This window comes from Pyrus communis, chromosome 12, assembly GCF_041283825.1.
Source record: "Pyrus communis isolate YQ-2024b chromosome 12, ASM4128382v1, whole genome shotgun sequence".
NCBI classification, from domain to species: Eukaryota; Viridiplantae; Streptophyta; class Magnoliopsida; order Rosales; family Rosaceae; genus Pyrus; species Pyrus communis.
The window spans coordinates 20,044,980-20,058,949 of NC_142576.1; the positions used below are offsets into that span (position 1 = coordinate 20,044,980).

The 13,970-nt window shown below is 36.4% G+C and overlaps 2 protein-coding genes across 2 annotated transcripts; one reads left to right on the plus strand and one right to left on the minus strand.

Annotated features, from left to right (window-relative positions):
- Positions 1 to 206: 206 nt before the first annotated feature.
- LOC137744505 (uncharacterized) lies at positions 207 to 924 on the plus strand. The gene is made up of 2 exons (XM_088680948.1): positions 207 to 269; positions 385 to 924. The coding sequence occupies exons 1-2, from the start codon at positions 207 to 209 to the stop codon at positions 922 to 924; spliced, it is 603 nt and encodes a 200-aa protein (XP_088537074.1).
- An 8,467-nt stretch (positions 925 to 9,391) lies between these two features.
- On the minus strand, positions 9,392 to 13,231 carry LOC148692456 (uncharacterized). The gene is made up of 4 exons (XM_088681962.1): positions 12,319 to 13,231; positions 11,931 to 12,189; positions 9,995 to 10,039; positions 9,392 to 9,775 (listed from the first exon to the last, which is right to left on the minus strand). The coding sequence occupies exons 1-2, from the start codon at positions 12,962 to 12,964 to the stop codon at positions 11,948 to 11,950; spliced, it is 888 nt and encodes a 295-aa protein (XP_088538088.1). The 5' UTR covers positions 12,965 to 13,231; the 3' UTR covers positions 9,392 to 9,775; positions 9,995 to 10,039; positions 11,931 to 11,947.
- Between the last annotated feature and the right edge of the window lie 739 nt (positions 13,232 to 13,970).

Below are 13,970 nucleotides of genomic sequence, written 5' to 3' on the forward strand. Positions count from 1 at the left end.
ACTTTCCCATACCCTTTCCCTGATTTAACTTTGGGAAACCCAATCAAAACCCCACCCTTCGCTACATTAATAGGAAAAGAGGACTAAACAAAATGATTATTTTCAATTAATATCTTTCTCAAAATTGCGTCATGTGTGACATGTTTAGATTTTGGGACCGAAGCTTCAATTTGTTTGACAAACATTATCGGTAAAACGTGAAACCAATGCATCATATTGATGAGTTTGGATCAGGGATTTACATTCTTTTTATTGGTGTTCAGATTTATGTCTTTCTATCATGACATTATGCTAATCATGTCTAAAGCAATATGGTTAAAGATTACTATTAATTATCTTTCTAAAACTACTAGGTTTTTTTTATTGGTGTAAGCGTGGCTACAGGAATTTAGGAAATGGCATGGTTCGAAACAGGGCAGCAGACGGATAACCCCTCAAAAATGGGAGAAACCTGGTGTGGGATGGGTTCAATGTAATTTCGATGGTGCGTGGGACGAAGTAGGTGAACGAGGGGGTGTTGGTGTCGTGGTGCGAGATGAGAATGGGGAATTTGTAGCAGCTACAGCTTTGCATTTCAGAGGAGTTAGCTCGGCAGTTTTGGCTGAAATAATGGCTGCTCGGGCAGCAATTCTATTTGCTCGTAATCTGGGAGTGACGCAACTGGAAGTGCAGGGGGATACAATGATGGTTATCAATGCGTTGCAGAGTGACAAGACAGCGCTAGGCAATGGTATGTTTGGTAATGTTCTGCATGATGCCAGTCAAATGTTGAATTGGAAGGCTATGTTCGGTCCACGTGAGACGAATAAGATTGCACATCGGCTCGCGAGATTGGGCTTAACAGTGGATACTCAGGTTTCATGGTTTGAAGAACCTCCTGATGTAATTTCTAATTTGCTTTTTGAGAATAGTATAACTATTTAATTTAGAGGTGCGGGATGCTCTTTTTCCCTTAAACCGGGTTGAAAGCCCCGTCAAAGTTTTTATCAAGGCCCACTATTAACACCCTATCCTCGGATTTTGTACGATTTCTTTCTCATCTATGGAATATCGTACTTCCTTTAATATATATATATATATATATCTTCTATCATGACATTATGCTAATCTTTAACATTAAAAAGTCAGAAGTCAAGTTTGGTGTCTCAAGCCATTTGGTAAATTTCTATTTAATTATGCTTTATTAGCCCCCCACAATTTGATGACATCCCTTTAAATTTTTAATATTAAATGACATATCAATAACCTAATATTTAGGCTCTAAGAGCTTTCTAAAATATAATATAGTATTCTGAACACACCCAGCATGTCTAACTTGAGATAATCTTACACTCCAAAAGTTATTTTCTTCAACCTCTCAAACCTATTCTCACTCTCCATCATAGATCAAAGTAAACAATAATTGTGGCAGCGAATTTCCATCGTCTTGACGAAAATGTACTTATAGGAGAGAGCCGGCCATGGTGTTAGGGGTTTGCCCTACACATGGCTGCATCCTATTCGCCAAGGTGTATGGAAAGAATATTCTTAAGATATTAAATATGAGATTTGGTAATTTTATTCTTATTTGGACCAAAATGATTGATGGTAGACAATCTCAATAACCAATTGTATTGATTTCAAATCTCAGGGACCAAAGTAAAGAGTTATACAAATCTCAAGGACCATTTTGACTAAAAAGCCTAACTTTTATTTATGTATATACATGTGCAATTATTTGTGTCTTTAGTGGTTTATCTTGGAACCTAAAATAATTCAAAAAATCCTGGAGGCGACATGTAGACTTTTACTCAAGAAAGACAAAATTGCGGGTGCTGAGCTGTGTGTGAGAGTATTTGAGAAGCCTATCCATTTAATGAGGGCAATTTTGTCTTTCTTGAGTAAAAGTCTACATGTTGCCTCCAGGACCAGGATTTTGGAATTATTTTAGGTTCCAGAATAAACCATTAAGGACACAAATAATTGCACATGTATAAACATAAATAAAAGTTAGGCTTTTTAGTCAAAATGGTCCCTGAGATTTGTATAACTCTTTACTTTGGTCCCTAAGATTTGAAATCAATACAATTGGTCCTTGAGATTGTCCACCATCAATCATTTTGGTCATTTTGTCAAAAACCTCCATTAAATAAGAATAAAATTACCAAAATACCCTCAATTTTGGCCAAATCATTTTGGCCTATTGTTTATTAAATTGAGGGTATATTTATCATTTTGATCCTTACCTAACATAATTTTGCATGGAAAGACCAAAATGATTGATAGTGGACAATCTCAGCGACCATTTCTATTAATTTCAAATCTCAGGGACCAAAGTGATGTGTTATACAAATCTCAAGGACCATTTTAACTAAAAAGCCTAAAAGTTAATTTTGACGAGTGAAACATAAAATCAACTGTTTGAAGGCTCCACGTGAGGTTTAGATTCATTTATATATATATTTGTTTTTTTCGTTGTCCATCAATCTTAGTGATGTTCATAATGTTGGTCATATAATACGATGATGAGACAATTTTCAGTAGACGAACAACTGAAAACGAGAAGATCATTTTGTACAGCTTTACTGTAGAGCTGTACCAAAATGGTGTTTCTGCATGTCAGTGTCGAAATTGGTTTAAAAGGTCAGTAACTACAAATCGAACGTAAGTTTTCAGAAGGTAATCACTGAAATTGTTTGTCGTGAAGAAGAGGTTGTGCTTTGTTTTTTGTTTTTTTTATTCATAGAACTATACGAGGTTTTGTTCTTCGGGGTGGAAGATCCGGGGTGTTATGTGGAGATTGGAGAGGGTGTGTGTAAGTGGTTTGGGTTACTTACATCAGTGTTTGAAGACAGTTTCTTAACAGAAAATATTGATTGGGAGTGTTGGCTCAATAAAATTTGGAGTGTTAATAAAACCACCCAACCTTAAACATTGTTTGACTATAAGTCCAAAACGACATCTGTCTGGACATAAACTCATACCAAAACAACTTCATGTGAGGAATCCTACTTACCTGGCAATATATAATCGACCTTATTACGAACTAGCTCTTCATTCAGTGTCTTCAAAGTTAGAAAATGCCCCGAGTTCATTTTCTTTATTTCTATATATATAGGAAGCTTTTAAGAGAAGAGATCTCTATTTTTTTTTTATATATAAAAATGGGGATTAATTGTGGGGTTCATACCACATCGAACTTTAACGATGTGAACCGTCTATTTTTTAAGTTGCACCTCTTAGATCATCCTTGTAAAATATTAGCCAAATCGGAAATATTTAAGACACCTAATTGGGTTAAAAAAAATTAACGAATACTTTGTTATATAAGAAACAATAAAATTTTATTTTGATAATTAAATAGGCAAATGGTTTCAGATTGAATTGAATTTTTGCAAGGATGATCTAGATAAAAGTGTTTAGGGTTTGAATTGTATGTTTATTCTTCTCTCTAGGACGTAAATATATAGTTGTACAATATCCCACATAACAAGAAATAAGAATCCCAATTATACAAGGAATAAATTATAGGATTACATTCCTAAACTAAATGGTTGACTCACGCCAACACTCCCCCTCAAGTTGGTGCATAGATATCTCCTAAGCCGAACTTGTCAAGTGAGTCTTGAAACACCCTTGCTGAAACCGCATGAGTTAACACATCTTCTAATTGTTCTTCAGACCTCACGTATGGAATATCAATCAATTTGACATTTAACTTCTCTTTGATGAAGTGTCTATCTACCTCCACATGCTTTGTACGGTCATGCTGAACGGGATTATTGGCTATTTCTCTTGCAATTTGATTGTCGCATGATAATAACATAGATCCCTGAGGCTTGAACCCAATCTCAATGAGAAGAATCTTGAGCCATAACAATTCACAAATTCCATGTGTCATTCCTCTGTACTCTGCCTCGGCTGTGGATCTAGCCACTACATTTTGCTTCTTGCTTCTCCAAGTTACCAGATTTCCTGCTATAAATGTGAAGTAGCTTGATGTGGAGCGACGATCAATAATGTTTCCATCCTAATCAGCATCAGTATACCCCTTTACCTCCATATGTCCATGCTTCCTGAAGATCAGTCCTCTACCCGGTGCACCTTTCAGATAACTCAGTATACGCATCACTGCTGCCATGTGATCCTCACTAGGAACATGCATGAATTGACTTACAACACTAACTGCATACACAATATCCGGACGTGTAAGTGATAGATAAATCAACCGTCCTACCAATCTCTGATATCTTTCTTTATTGGTAGGAACTTGATCCTGGTATATCGCCAGGTGATGATTTTGCACAATGAGAGTTTCAACTGGTTTACAAGCCAACATTCCAGTTTCAGAGAGAAGATGGTAGAGTGACATAATTCGTCAAGGCTTCCATGGGAGTTCGGAAGTTCTGAATTCGAGAGGGCATTCGATTAAGAAGATAAACGGAATACGTAACTACATCCGCCCAATAGGCATGAGGAGCATGAGCTTCAATTAGAAGAGCCCGTGTAGTTTCCAAGATATGTCTGTTCTTATGTTCTGCCACACCATTTTGTTGAGGAGTTTAAGGACAAGTAGTCTCGTGAAGTATGTCGTGCTCTGCAAAAAATTGTGATAGTTCAAAATTAAGATATTCTCCACCATTACCGGATCTTAGGACTTTGATAGGAAGAGAAAATTGATTTTCAATCATTCGATAAAATTGTTGGAAAATTTGCCCAACGAATACCGTGGCACATCGCTATTGGTGAGAGGCCCCATACATCGGAGTGAATTAACTCAAAAGGCACTGATCTTTTATTGAGACTCAAGTGGTAAGAACTACGATGACTTTTTGCAAGAATGCAATCCTAACACTGAAGATTAGAGTCTGAAACGCCATTAAATAAAGACGGAAGTAATTTTCTTAAATAACGAAAAGATGCATGCCCTAGTCGACGATGCCATAACCAAATTCTCTTAACCTTGTTGTTGTGACCACTGCTCACTTGGTTGACTCGGCCTAGTACCACATCATCCACATAATATAACCCTCTCCTCTTAGTACCACACCCAATGATCGCCCGTGTCTGAATATCTTGTTGTAGGCAAAAAGTGGGAAACATGAGTACAACACAATCTAATTGTTCCATAACTTCACCAACATAAAGTAAATGATTCGACAATGAAGGAACAAGAAGAGTGTTATGCAGAGATAGAGAGGGAGTAAATGTGATGGAACATGCTCCTGTAACTAGAGCAATTTCACCGTTTGCTGTGATAACATTTTCCTTAGGTGGCACAGTTAAGTGATGAAACAGGGATTCATCATATGTCATATGATCCGTAGCCCCATAATCAATTATCCAACTAGAATCTCGTTTACTGGATGCCGTGAATGCAATGCCAATTTTACTTGGATCATCAGATTGTTCTTGAGAATTAATTAAATTTACAAAGGACAACTCCTGGTCCAAACCGTCTGGATTCGGATCACTTGTAGTTGTACTGCCCAAAACATGGTTGCCTGCTGACGGGCACGACATACCCATAATTCCTACACTGGTGTTCCTGATGTCAGAAAAACTGGCCCCGCTTGTGGGTCAGCGTATGGTCCAGCGTGTATGACAGCATGTTCTTCCAATTGGCCGACTTGGGTTTGCGCTTGATAATCAGCCATGGAAGAGACTGTTGGCACTTAGAGTCTAGCGTATCTTGCTTCAAGACACTAGCTTTGGTTTTCCTAAGTTTTGTTGTTTAGTAAACCTTTCTTCTTTCAGTGAGATAAGCAACAATGTCTCTTGCTTCGAGACAATTGCTGGAAGAAAAAAATAATTTCTTTTGGGTTTTAGAAACGTGGCTGGAAAAATTGTTTCTTTTGGTTTTCAGATGCAGCGGCGGCAAGGAGAAAGAGAGTCACGTTCGGAATCTGCTCTGGTACCAAGATAAAAGTGTTTAGGATTTGAATTGTATGTTTATTCTTCTCTCTATGAGATAAATATATAGTTGTACAATATCCCACATAACAGGAAATAAGAATCCTAATTATACAAGGAATAAATTACAGGATTACATTCTTAAACTAAATGGTTGACTCATGTCAACAAATCTATGAATCGAGACTTACAAAATAGATGGTTCAGATCATTGAAGTTCAATGTGGAGTGGTCCTCACACTTAGTCCCTATTTTTTTGAAAAAAATGAAAATTCCTTTGCATAAAGGGCATACATACATATATATATATATAGAGAGAGAGAGAGAGAGAGAGAGAGAGAGAGAGAGAGAGAGAGAGAGAGAGAGAGAGAGAGAGAGAGAGAGAGAGAGAGAGAGATATGGTGCACATAAGAAATAGTACTATAAAAAAATTCAGCTCAAATCTTTTCTAGAGAGAGTTTGAAAAATGGTGCATTTTATTGCCTTATTTGGGCGGTCAGTTGGGCATTGGGAGCATTTCGACTAAACAGATTCGTGCTAGTGGTCAAAATCATTCTCTTCTAAATTTCACGTATACTGATTGTTATATAGAAGACACATGGGTTGTGGGAAGACATCATGAGGGAAAGATAGAGAGAGGACAAAAATGGGCTATGGCCTGCCACTTAGCTTGCTATGTTTAACCTTATAATTGACTGGTTGCCTTGAAGGAAAGTGAACCGCAAACAAGAGCTACAAGAACCTTACATGCATGTTAAATCCTTTAATGAACCAAGATTAAACATAGAAAAGAAAGTCCCATAAAGTTCCATTCTATGTTTTGAATCTTTTGACAGTAGTTGCGAACTTTCGCACACTACCATTTTCTCCTCGTACCCTCCTCTCTCAAATCTAGGCTTGATGGTTGAATAGATTAACGAAGAATAAATAGATAAATGGATGGTGAGCTCCCTGAGAATGTAGGACATTTCCCCTTCAGATTTGAAAGTGGACGCTTTATGTCCTATATCGCCTTCTCAAGTGGTGAATAGCCTAATAGTTAGGGTTTTTCTCTTCAACTCAATGTGCCTTGGGTTCTAACCCTCCCCCTAGTGTAAATTAAAGTAGTAAAATCGCTTGTATTAAAAAAGAACCCTGTATTTTTATTATAAAAAGTAAACAAAAACAAAAATGGGTAGAAAAAGGGAATGAGAAGTAGGAGTGTGAAAATTGGTAATTACTATATGAGATTAAGGTTTTAAAAGACACTAGGCGCCAGTCAGCTAGCGGACTAGGACCTAGACCCTAGGCGGCTAGGCGGACTAGACAGATTTATGTAAACTTATTATATATCGTATAAATAAATGTTTGTTTATACTTAAAAAAAATACATAATTGTATTGGAATACATAAATTGAAAAATACAATGACATATAGATTTGAAAGTATTAGAACATATTGAAAACATTGGGAACCAGAATATAATGATTGTTCATCCTAATATTCAACAAGGCTCTTACAATTTATTTAAAAAAAATAAAACGCAAAATGAAAGTTATATATTTTCTGTTTAAGTGAAAATCGCAACCTAAGTGAGTACCTAGGCTGGTATAGGCGGACTAGGTGAGCGCCTACACAGACTAGGTGGTACCTAAGTAGGTGTAGATGTCATTTCTTAATTTTCAAACGTCTAGGAATTCATCGAGGTATTGACCAGCAATCTAGCATCAAGGCCACACTAGACAATTTTTAAAACAGTGTATGAGATACGCAAAAATAAGTGGTAGACTGAGATTCGCACATGAGAAAGAGTCTTAAGATTAACTAGCATTGCTGCACACTACGTGTGTGAATAGTTGAGAGAGTGGTGGTGGTGGAAGAAAGCTTTGAGGATATATATATATAGTTTTCAAGCAATTGTTCTTTTTTATGAATAAAACAGAAATTAGTTTTGTTCTGGTTTAACATAAATACTCATGATTTAGTAACTACTTTGTTTAGCTCAATTATAAAGGGTTAAAATGGTATTTTACAAGGATTTTGGTAGATAAGCAGTGTTGGCTTAATAAATAGTACAGATAAAGAGAGTTATTGATATGCAATCACTGATTTCAGGATCTCATAAGGCTCCAGCAGTTTCGAGTTACGATTAATGATAAATCATGTTATCAACTACCTCACCAACCGAATAAGAAATACATTGCAGAACTAAGTGCTTGTTAATGTTCAATCATGCTATCGAGGAAGGTAACAACTCTGCAAAAAATTGAATTTGGAACTCTGAATGCAATCAAGCCCATTCCCGAAGCCCCTAAGCGAACAAAAAACTAAGCCCAATGTACTGGTGAAGAGGCCCATGTTTTGTTTTGTTACTTTCTCTCGTTATGAAACCATGGGTCTTCACTATAAAATTAAAGAACTCTCTCCCTTTCCTCATCTCCTATTTGAATGGTTACGGTTTAACTACGTTAACATCTTATATTATTATTTTTTTATAAAGACAATAAGACAAAAAAAAAATTATGTGAGAGGAAGAGAGGGAAGGGATAGGGATAGGAGGGGAGAGAATCCTACTCCAAAATTAAAATGGCATAAAATGAATTTTTGGGTTGATAAAGTCTGGTTAACTTTCAAGACATGTTTATTTACAAAGAATATGAATTGAAATCATTTTGATTCTTAAGTTTCCTGCATTTAGTAAAATATGAGTAAGGGAATCACTTCACTTCTTTAAATTTTCCTCGTGTTTACTTAAACGTAAAGAATCGAAAATTGTAAATTTTCTCTTGAAATCTATAACCACTTAAAAATCAAGAATCATATCGACTAGAGGGTACTAGTATAAGTAGGAAACATTCATCCTCAGCAAGGAAACTTAGTTGAGAGAAAATCAACTAGGATCGTACTACAAGGTAGCATAGCAGTAAGCATTGGGGATCTATGTGATCTTGGGAATTGACTTTGAAGAAAGCTTTTGGGTTCACGTGAAGAGTTTATTTGAAGAGTTAGGTTGACTGAAGAATTACCTTTTTTTTTTTTTTTTTTTTTTAATGTTGAGATTGAAGTTAACAAAGATCATGAGGTTGGAGGCCTTTGCTTTTGTTTATAGTATTGGGGAAGCTTCCTCGATCTTATCACACAACGGTTGATGGTAGATGGGTATTTTGGTTGGTGCACTATTTGCAATTTGTGTTGTGATGTCACCCGTCTCTGCATTCCACCGTTCGTACGATATCATATCGCATAAAGGCTTGTTAGCTGACGTACTCCTCGTGGCGGTGGAAGAGCGAGTCTTAATATTGGTAGGGATGGACGCGATTTGGTTTGGTGCGGTTTTGAGTGAAATCAAAATCAAAATCGCAAGTTTTTACGGTTTGGTTCGGTGCGATTTTGAGGCTAAAACCGAAATGAAACCAAATTATTTGATTCGGTTTGGTTTGGTTTCAAACGGTTTTGGTTTGGTTTGATTGTTTGAAAAAACTATTACGGTTACCTAGTTGATGACAACAAAATTCACATCCACAATAACCACAACAAAATAATTCAACTTGAGGCAACTAAGAGCACATCAATTCCGATGCCAGTACCGCAAACCCAAACATAAAAAAGATTCTAATAACTCTGGTTTTGGTAGAACCTACCAATCAAACTATGTGAAATTTTTTTGAATAACAAAAGGTGGTAGATGTGTTTTAGTAAAGTTGCAAACACACAGAAAGTGTAACATAAAGAAAGTCCCAGTAACTGCAATTCTGGGTGATCACAACCAATACAAGTGCAGTTTGAAGAGCACTTTTTGGCTTACTAAGCCAAAGCCTTCTCACAAAAAGTCAGACTGCAATTGTTGATGAGATTATCAAGGACTTGCCCAACATGCGGTCTGTTTAATGACTTCCTTGCCTCGCTGCATCACAAATTCACGATTGGCATTAAGTTTAGGGTCTGATACCATCACAAATTCATGTTACCTAGTTGATGACAACAGAATACTATTCTAGTGTAATATCCATTATCCATACCTTGCTATCTTCTGGTAAATAACAAGTAAAAGGGGCATGCCATGCACAATCGAGTCTTAACAAATGTAATGCAACTGTAGTTCTAATCAAATCCGAGCATATACCTGATTAACAAATGTTCGTTGGAAAGGACTTTTATCAGCATTAAACTGCAAAAACATAAAAGAAAGGAAAAGAAATATGACAATCAGTAGATACCAAAATTAGAAAAAAGGACTATATTGCATATTCGTTTGAAGAACTTATGTATGTGTAGAGACCAGAAAATAAATAACCAATAATTTCAATGCTATCATAACATTGCTTATATCCAATACACAATCCAGGTGTTTCACCAATAAATAGTAAAAACAGAGCAGAGCAGAGACTGGGAACACACCATATAGTGCTGAAAACTACGTTATATGCTCTCTTTGTTACTGTCACAGGAAAGTATGAATAGCCAAACACTACTTCATAAGCTAAACTAAAACAGTTTGGCATCATTAATGATTGTGGTTAGAATTTTCTTAAACATAACCAATTAAGGAGACGGAGGAAAGTTTTCAGCACTAAAAAAATAATTCATACCACAATAAAATAATTCAACTCGATGATGACAATATTAAAATTTAGGGTAAAGTACAAAAAACTACCTTAACTATTGGTGTCACAACACTTTCATATCTCATCTTTTAAAATTGACAATGTCATACCTCATCTTACGAATTTGTGCCAATGTTATACCTTCCATTAGCCTGCTATTAATTTGTCAGTTAAATGCTGACGTGGCTTGATCCAGACCCTATTTTCTATTAAAAAATTAATAAAATATTAAAAAAACTATAAAAAAATCATTTAATATTTTTAAATATTAAAATAATAAAGAAAAGTTAAAAAACAAAAAAACAAAACCTTTTGTCCTTTCCACCCCACCCTCCCCCCTTCTCTCTCTCCCCATCTTCATCTTCTTCCCTACTTAATCTTCAACCAAAAAAAAAAAAATTTGAAAACCCATCAACCCCCAACCCCCCCCCCCCCAAAAGAAGAAGAAGAAGAAGGAGAAGAAGAAAAAAAAAAACTCATATCCCGTTCGCCAAGCCGATTCCGCGAGTGGAGAACCTTGGCGTGGAGAAAATGGGGGGAATGGGTGTGGATTTAAGTAGTGGGGTGTGTAGAAGAGGGATGAGGGTGAGTGCGAGATTGGGTGTGGGGGAAGACAATTGGTTTTTTTTTTTTTTTTTTTTTTTTTTTTTTTTTCTAGGTTGCAGTAGATAGGGAGAAGAAGAGGAAAGAAGATGAAGATGGGGGAGAAGAGAAAGGGCGTGGGGGGGGGGGGGGGGGGGTGGGGGGAAGGGACAAAGTTTTGTGTATTTTTTTTTTCTTTCTTTTTCCTGGGTTGCAGCAGGTAGGAAGAAGAGGAAAGGAGATGAAGATGGGGGCAGAAGAGAGAGGGTGTGCTGGGGGGGGGGGGAGAAGTTTTGTTTGTTTGTTTGTTTTTTTTTTTTTTTTTTTGGGTTGTAGCAGATAAGGGGAAGAAGAGAAAAAAAGATGAAGATGGGGGAGGAGAGAGGGTGCGCGCCGGGGGTGGGAGGGGGGGAAGGACAAAGTTTTGTTTTTTTCTTTTTTCTAGGTTGTAGCAGGTAGGAAGAAGATGATGGGAGATGAAGATGGGGAAGAAGCGAGATGACGCGCAGGGGGGAAGTTTTGTTTGGTTTTTTTTTTTTTTTTTACTTATCTTTATTATTTTAATATTTTAAAAATATTAAATGATTTTTTTTTAGTTTTTAATAATATTTTATTAACTTTTTTTAATAGAAATTGGGTCCCGAATCAAGCCACGTTAGCATTTAACTGAGAAATTAACAGAAAAACTGATGGAGGTATGACATTGACACAAATTCATAAGATGAGGTATGACATTGTCATTTTAAAAAGATGAGGTATGAAAGTGTCGTGAAACCAATAGTTGACGTAGTTTTTTGTACTTTACCCTAAAATTTAACTTGAAATAAAGTTCAACATTAAAAATCAAAATGTCATAAGGTTTAGGACACTTACTTTGCATCATTCAAGTTTCAAACTTTTGCCTTTCCCTTTCCTTTTGCACACTTACTAGCCGAAGGTTTAGGAGGTCTTTGAACTTGTGAACGGGCTTGAGAAGCCGAAACTTGGGAAGACCTTGCACGTTGTAAATTTGAAAATAATGGATGGGAAGCCATTGATCCTTGTGAACTAGAACTTTTTGATTGACTTGGAGCTTGTTGTGATTGTGGATTAAGAGTAAGAGAGGCGAGAGTTGAGGTTGATTTGGCGAACTCTACATAATACAAAATATAAACAATATAAATCACATTAGTTGTTAGAAAATTTAAAAAACCTACAAAAGAACAAAATATATTGAAAAAGAAAACTAAGAAAGACCTTTAACTTGAAATGATATACTTACCCGATTCAATACTTTCATAGAACTCAATATGCTCAATTAAAGGTGCATCATCCTCCAAAGTAATAATGCTTTCGTCCCTCAACCAATTTTGCATGCATATCAAGGCCTTTACCGATTTAGGAGTTAAAGAACTCCTAAAATCTGAAATTATTCGACCCCCGGTGCTAAAAGCACTCTCGGAGGCCACAGTAGAGACTTGAATAGCAAGAATATCTTTTGCAATGGCGGCTAAGATAGGATACTTAGACCCATTCATCTTCCACCATAAGAGAATGTTAAAATATTTTGTGAACTCCTCTTTTGTAATTTGCACCAAAGGATCCAACAAATAAGAGTCCACCTTATCTCTCACCACTTTCTCATCACTATCTTCAACAAAATGCATCCATTCATAAACAAGATCATCTTCCATTGACACCACATCAGATGAAGTAGAAGAATATTGTGCTTGTGAAGGGCCTTTCTTCATGTGTTTTCCACCTTCAACATTTGGGGCATATGTATCATAAAGGGCATGCAATAAATCTTTTACTTCATTAGCTTTCAATTGTACCCCAAAATTGGAAGGTTTCTTTTTAAAATATTTTGATCTCATGTTGGAAGCCATGGCCTTCAATAATTGCTCCGAAGGTAAACCGACTTGCATGTTGGCTCGGGACTCCAAATTATTTATAGCGGTCTTTATTTTTATGACATCATGGAGGCCGGTATGAACCGTGGGATGTGTAGAAGCATTTACCCTCAAGGTCACATCATAGAACACCCATAAAAACTTGACAAAAGCTTAAGCCTTAAACCAATCTTCTTCCGTAGGTGGTCCAACCATTTTCCTCCCTTTAATTGGGCAAGAAATAATCACCCATCTTCATCTTTTTCATCTTCAACTTCCTTAAAATAAGCCACAAAGGGACTTTCTCCACCATAGCGGCAAAGGCCTTCTTAAACTTCAAAACTACATCCAACATAACGAATATAGAATTCCATCGAGTAGGACAATCAAGGCAAACCGTTGCTTTGCACGTCAAGTTCACCAAATTCACGGCTTGCCTAAAAAACTCCAATCTTTGTGGAGAGTTCCTCACAAACCTCACACAATTTCGTATAGCTAAAAGACCATTATTTAGCCTCTTCATCCCATGACTCACAATTATGTTGGTTATGTGAGCGATGCATCGTACATTTAAATACTTGCCACCTAAAATAGCTTGTGAATTTTCCCACCTATTCATTTTTGCCATAAGTTGATCCAAAGCAACTTTATTTGTGTAAGCATTGTCCACTATGATTGTCATAACTCTGTCTATCCCCCATTCCAACAAACAATTTTCAATTAACTTTGCAATTGTGGTTCCATAGTTAGGAATAATACAAAAGTTTATGATCCTCTTATGCATATTCCATTCATCATCAATGAAGTGTGCGGTAAGAATCATATAATTGTTATTTTGTGTGCTTGTCCAAGTGTCGGTGGTGAGACAAATTCTGCACCCACTTAAGTTTTTCTTCAAAGAAGTCTTCCATTTTTCATACACATTGAGAAAAGTTCTAACAAGTGTTCTTCTAGAAGGCACATTAAATAGTAGAATACCAACAGCACAAAAAAGCCGAAAACCCATCTTATCAACGGTACTAAATGGCATCTCATCTATGAC

Excerpts from the sequence above, each read along its gene's own strand:
- LOC137744505 (XM_088680948.1), top strand. The coding sequence starts at position 207 with ATGCATCATATTGATGAGTTTGGATCAGGGATTTACATTCTTTTTATT. Across the intron at positions 270-384 it reads TTATTGGTGTTCAGATTTAT|GAATTTAGGAAATGGCATGG; the intron begins GTCTTTCTATCA and ends GCGTGGCTACAG.
- LOC148692456 (XM_088681962.1), bottom strand. The coding sequence starts at position 12,964 with ATGCAAGTCGGTTTACCTTCGGAGCAATTATTGAAGGCCATGGCTTCC. Across the intron at positions 12,190-12,318 it reads CTATGAAAGTATTGAATCGG|AGTTCGCCAAATCAACCTCA; the intron begins GTAAGTATATCA and ends TGTATTATGTAG.